Source organism: Tribolium madens, unplaced genomic scaffold, assembly GCF_015345945.1.
Source record: "Tribolium madens isolate multiple individuals breed KSU strain unplaced genomic scaffold, Tmad_KSU_1.1 Scaffold_97;HRSCAF=244;Tcas5.2_LG3a, whole genome shotgun sequence".
Lineage (NCBI taxonomy): Eukaryota > Metazoa > Arthropoda > Insecta > Coleoptera > Tenebrionidae > Tribolium > Tribolium madens.
The window spans coordinates 12,024,838-12,028,962 of NW_025401069.1; the positions used below are offsets into that span (position 1 = coordinate 12,024,838).

At 32.0% G+C, this 4,125-nt stretch overlaps 1 protein-coding gene across 1 annotated transcript; it reads right to left on the reverse strand.

The window, feature by feature from the left end:
• Positions 1-1,185: 1,185 nt before the first annotated feature.
• Positions 1,186-2,974, reverse strand: LOC123014690. The gene is made up of 2 exons (XM_044413923.1): positions 1,571-2,974; positions 1,186-1,522 (listed from the first exon to the last, which is right to left on the reverse strand). Exons 1-2 carry the CDS (start codon positions 2,946-2,948, stop codon positions 1,455-1,457), a joined length of 1,446 nt encoding a protein of 481 aa, XP_044269858.1. The 5' UTR covers positions 2,949-2,974; the 3' UTR covers positions 1,186-1,454.
• Between the last annotated feature and the right edge of the window lie 1,151 nt (positions 2,975-4,125).

A 4,125-nucleotide genomic window follows, 5' to 3' on the forward strand; every position in this document is an offset into this window, starting at 1 on the left:
CTTCAAAACTATGGGATAACAGTATGTAATTTATGTCCAAAGAAATAACTTTGTCTTCTTAGAAAGTTACTTTTTTATTTTTTCAAAAAAAAACAAAGTTGGAAAAAGAAGGAAAACAATTTTTCCCACAGAGTAATTTCTACCTCACAAAACTTTTTTATCTGAAATTGTCTTTAATGTTTAGTGTAAAAAATATCTTTGAAACACAAAAAATAATTACTTAGGTATGTATTAAGAGAATAAACAACTATTTTAATCCTGTAAATGTAGATAGTGCAATTTTAACTAGATGGTTTATGGGAATAAAAATTTAAATTCAAAGAAAAATTCACGCTACAAATAAAAAATATCATTGTGCAACAAACATTTTGCTTGAAATGTCTGAAACTTTTCCACTGAAGAAGGAATCCCTTCTGCGTGACAGAATTCTCAGAAAATTATAACAAATTACAAGAAATTTCCACAAATTTGTGTTAATAATAGTCTTGAAAGAGCAAAAAAATAAATATATTGTTTTAATAGACGTTACAAAAGATACTGTTTTTTCCAGAAAATAAGACATTGAGGTGTACGATAATTTAAATTTGAAATCGATCTTCAAAAAAAAGTAACCTTTATAAAATTAAACTTGCAAAAATATGGAGATCAGGATCAAGAACTAAACGGCAAGTTACCTTTTGTTCTCTCAAAACTATAGAATAGCAGGACGTAATTTATTTTCAAGAAATTTATTTTGTCTTCCCAGAAAGTTTTTCCACAGAGTAAATTTCTACCTTACAAACCTTTTTGTCTGAAGTTGTCTTTAGTGTTTAATGTAAAAAATTATATGTAAATACATTTTGTCTTCCCAAAAAGTTTTTTTTTTCTCAAAAAAAAAGAACTCAGAAAAAAGAAAGAAGACAATTTTTTCCACCCAGTAAATTTCTACCCTACAAACTTTTTTGTCTGAAGTTGTCTTTAGTGTTTAGTATAAAAAAATATATGTGAACACAAGAAATAGTTATTTATATATTAAGAGAATAAACAACTATTTCAATTCCGAGGATTAACGGTGTGTATTATGTAAAAAATAATAAGTTTGTGTCAAAGAGTTTGTTTGTGTCAAAAAACACTCAAAAAGTTCAATACATTCAATTCCAGTTTACATTAAAAGAAAAAATCGGTATTTTTTATTATATTCCCAGAGAAATAAAATACTAATAAAGGATTTGTAAAAATAATAAGTAAAAACAAAACTATAATATAATAATAATAAAGCTTCACTTTATTGCGTGTTGAGAGGAAACTGTTTTTTTTTTCTGTGAGAACTTTATTTTCTTCGGTCTCAGCTTTTTCAGTAAGAAAAAAGATTACTTTCTTCCTTTATTACACAAATAACTCTTTTTGAATAAATTATGTAACCATTACGTTTATTACTTTCACTGCTCTTCAATATGTTATGACCTCATTAAATATTACACATAAAGCTTATAATCTTTCGGCGCCATAAAATCCAAAGCCATCTTCCTCATCGCTAAAATTCCTTTGACCTTAATTGTAATAAACCCCAAGATGGCAATCGTATTATTACTGTCAATAATTTCATATTCGTACGAATCCGTATTTTCTTCGACTTGAATCAATTCACTGAAAGGAACCTCAGCATAGCCAATTTCAGTGCAGGTTTGTATCGGCTTATCAGCTGTTTCAAGAGGTTCACTGACAACCGTAAACTTGATAATGTCATCTTTTTTTATCAGATCAGTCAACAATTTGCAATTTTTGGGATTATAGTCTTTGTTAATAGGAAACGTTTTGCTGAAATTGAAAACAATGCGTTCTTCAGCTTGCTTTTTAGCCACACTGAAAGGAGTTTCCATTTCGGGGCCTTCTTGCCCTAGAAAAGAGTACTCGACGAAGAATTGCCGAATTTGGTCGTTCTTCAACACAGAACAGCCTTCTAGAAAGTAGAGATCTACGATGGTTATGGTCAATTCTGGTTCGTAAGTCTTCTGGGTGTAGTCGTCGTAAGTTCGGAGTCTAACATTAGCGGTGTCTTCCTCTCGCCATTGTCGCCAAATAACATCCTCTGGATTTTTTCCATGAAGAATAGCGTTTTCTTGCAAAGTTTGCTTCCAATTGGCTTCAAAACGCAACCAACGGACTCGCTCTTGAAGCTCAGTGTTGATATCAGATTGTGTGGTCTTTAACACTTTATTTCGGTTCAAAACAAGTAAAACGCTATCAGCAAAATGGTCAAATTCCGAGTCTGTCACATGCACTGTGCCAAAATTTTGGCTCTTTTTTGAAAATTTATCACTGAGAAGATCAGCTATTTTCGTCATGCTTTTCTTCTTGGTATTGACTTTCGTAGTCGGGAAAAGACTCCTCAACGTCTTTTGTTTGCAAGTAAATTTGTACCAAACGTCCAAATAGGCGATATTTTCACCATTTGGATCTACATCAATACTGGTGAAAAACAATCTTTGGCTTTGTTTATGATTCACAACTTCGAGAATATTATCAACGAAAAATTGAGTCTGACTTAGAAAAATTTCAGTACCGTCACACACTGCGTGTAATTTAAATGTGATAGGAGTTTCGCTGATTCTGTACACAAAGTCTTCATCCAATTCCAGTGCGTATTTGATGGTAAAATCAAACTTCGTTTTGTTATGATCCAGTTTTTCAGGTGAAGTTATGAACTCTTCAAATTCGAACATGGACCACTTTATCGTAATAAAAATGTCTCCTTGGAAGAACCTCCTAATGTATGCATGACAACACCTAGAGATTTTAATTTGGTGGAGGTACATTTTGAACCTTGCTGGAATAGCAAGCTCATTTTGGTAGTAGGTCACTGAAGTACGCCCGGTATTAGAAACAAGATTTGTGTCTTTGATATACCGCGAGAGTTTCCCAGGGGCGACTTTGATAATTTTATTTTCTTGAAATATTGAGTATGCCATTACTGAAATTTAGATTTGACGTTTTTGAAGATTTATTTGACAGAGTGGCGAAATTGGTGGCGATAGGATCACCTGTCATAACCGTTATCTACACAACTACGAGAGTGCTTAGTCGATAAAGCTAGTTTACGAGCTTTTGGGGTATTTGTGAAAGCCTTTCGTGGTTTTTTGATATTTTTCAACGTTTATCAACGTTCATAAAAGAACAAAAAATTAATGGACTCGAGATTATACACGGGTGGAATTTCGTGTCGTGGCCGAATTTGACCAAATGAACATGTTTATTAAGTTTTATTTCCTTTTAGAAAATAATTAAGCGCTATTATGCGTTATTAATGAGAATTAGAACGACCACGTCTCGTAATGTAATAAATCACGAGAAAACGTTCAGGTGGCAGAAAATTTATCAAGATTGAAGAATTAATATATAACCGACATGCAATTTTAATTATTTAAAACGATTAACGATATAAACGAGTAATTAGTCTATTTTAAAATATATAGTGGCGTTGTAAATCTTGTTTCTTTAACGGTGGATTATCCACTGGCGTGTTGGCGCGCTACTGATTTTAATTTTATTGGAATTTGTGCTGTTTGTACTTATAATATGCAGATTAGGCGATAAAACTGAGAAAATATATCATTTCTTCTATGACGTTTACTGTGTTTTCGATTTATCGCGAATCAACCGTGTATAAGGCAAAAATTGTAATTTATCGCCTTCATTATAAATAGACTGCAGAGCTGAGGCGCCTATAAACGCAGCCTTTATTTCTTCCCTATTGTCTCACAAAATTACTTCAATATTTAACCTTATAAAGCACACACAATTACTAAATTTTTGTAATTTCAGAATTCAAATACAATCACCACATATTTTGGAGGTTATAAGTGTAACCTTTAGTTGCCATCAGAGTCAAAATCATCTGCTTCATCGCCAAAATTCCTTCAAACTTGATTGTCATATAACCAATGACATCGAAAGAATTATCATAATCCAAAATTTCATACTGATAAGCGTCTTCATTCTCCTCTAAATTCACAATCTCGTCTAACACAACTTCAGTATAGCCAACCTCAAAACACGTTTGTATCGGCTTATCTAGTCTTTCAATCGGTTCATTGATTACGACAAACGTTATAACATCTTTATTTTTGATCATTTCGATTATTTTCT

Coding starts and splice junctions, on each gene's coding strand:
- LOC123014690 (XM_044413923.1), bottom strand. CDS start 2,948: ATGGCATACTCAATATTTCAAGAAAATAAAATTATCAAAGTCGCCCCT. Junction 1,523..1,570: donor CGAATATGAAATTATTGACA/GTAATAATACGA, acceptor TTAAGGTCAAAG/GAATTTTAGCGATGAGGAAG.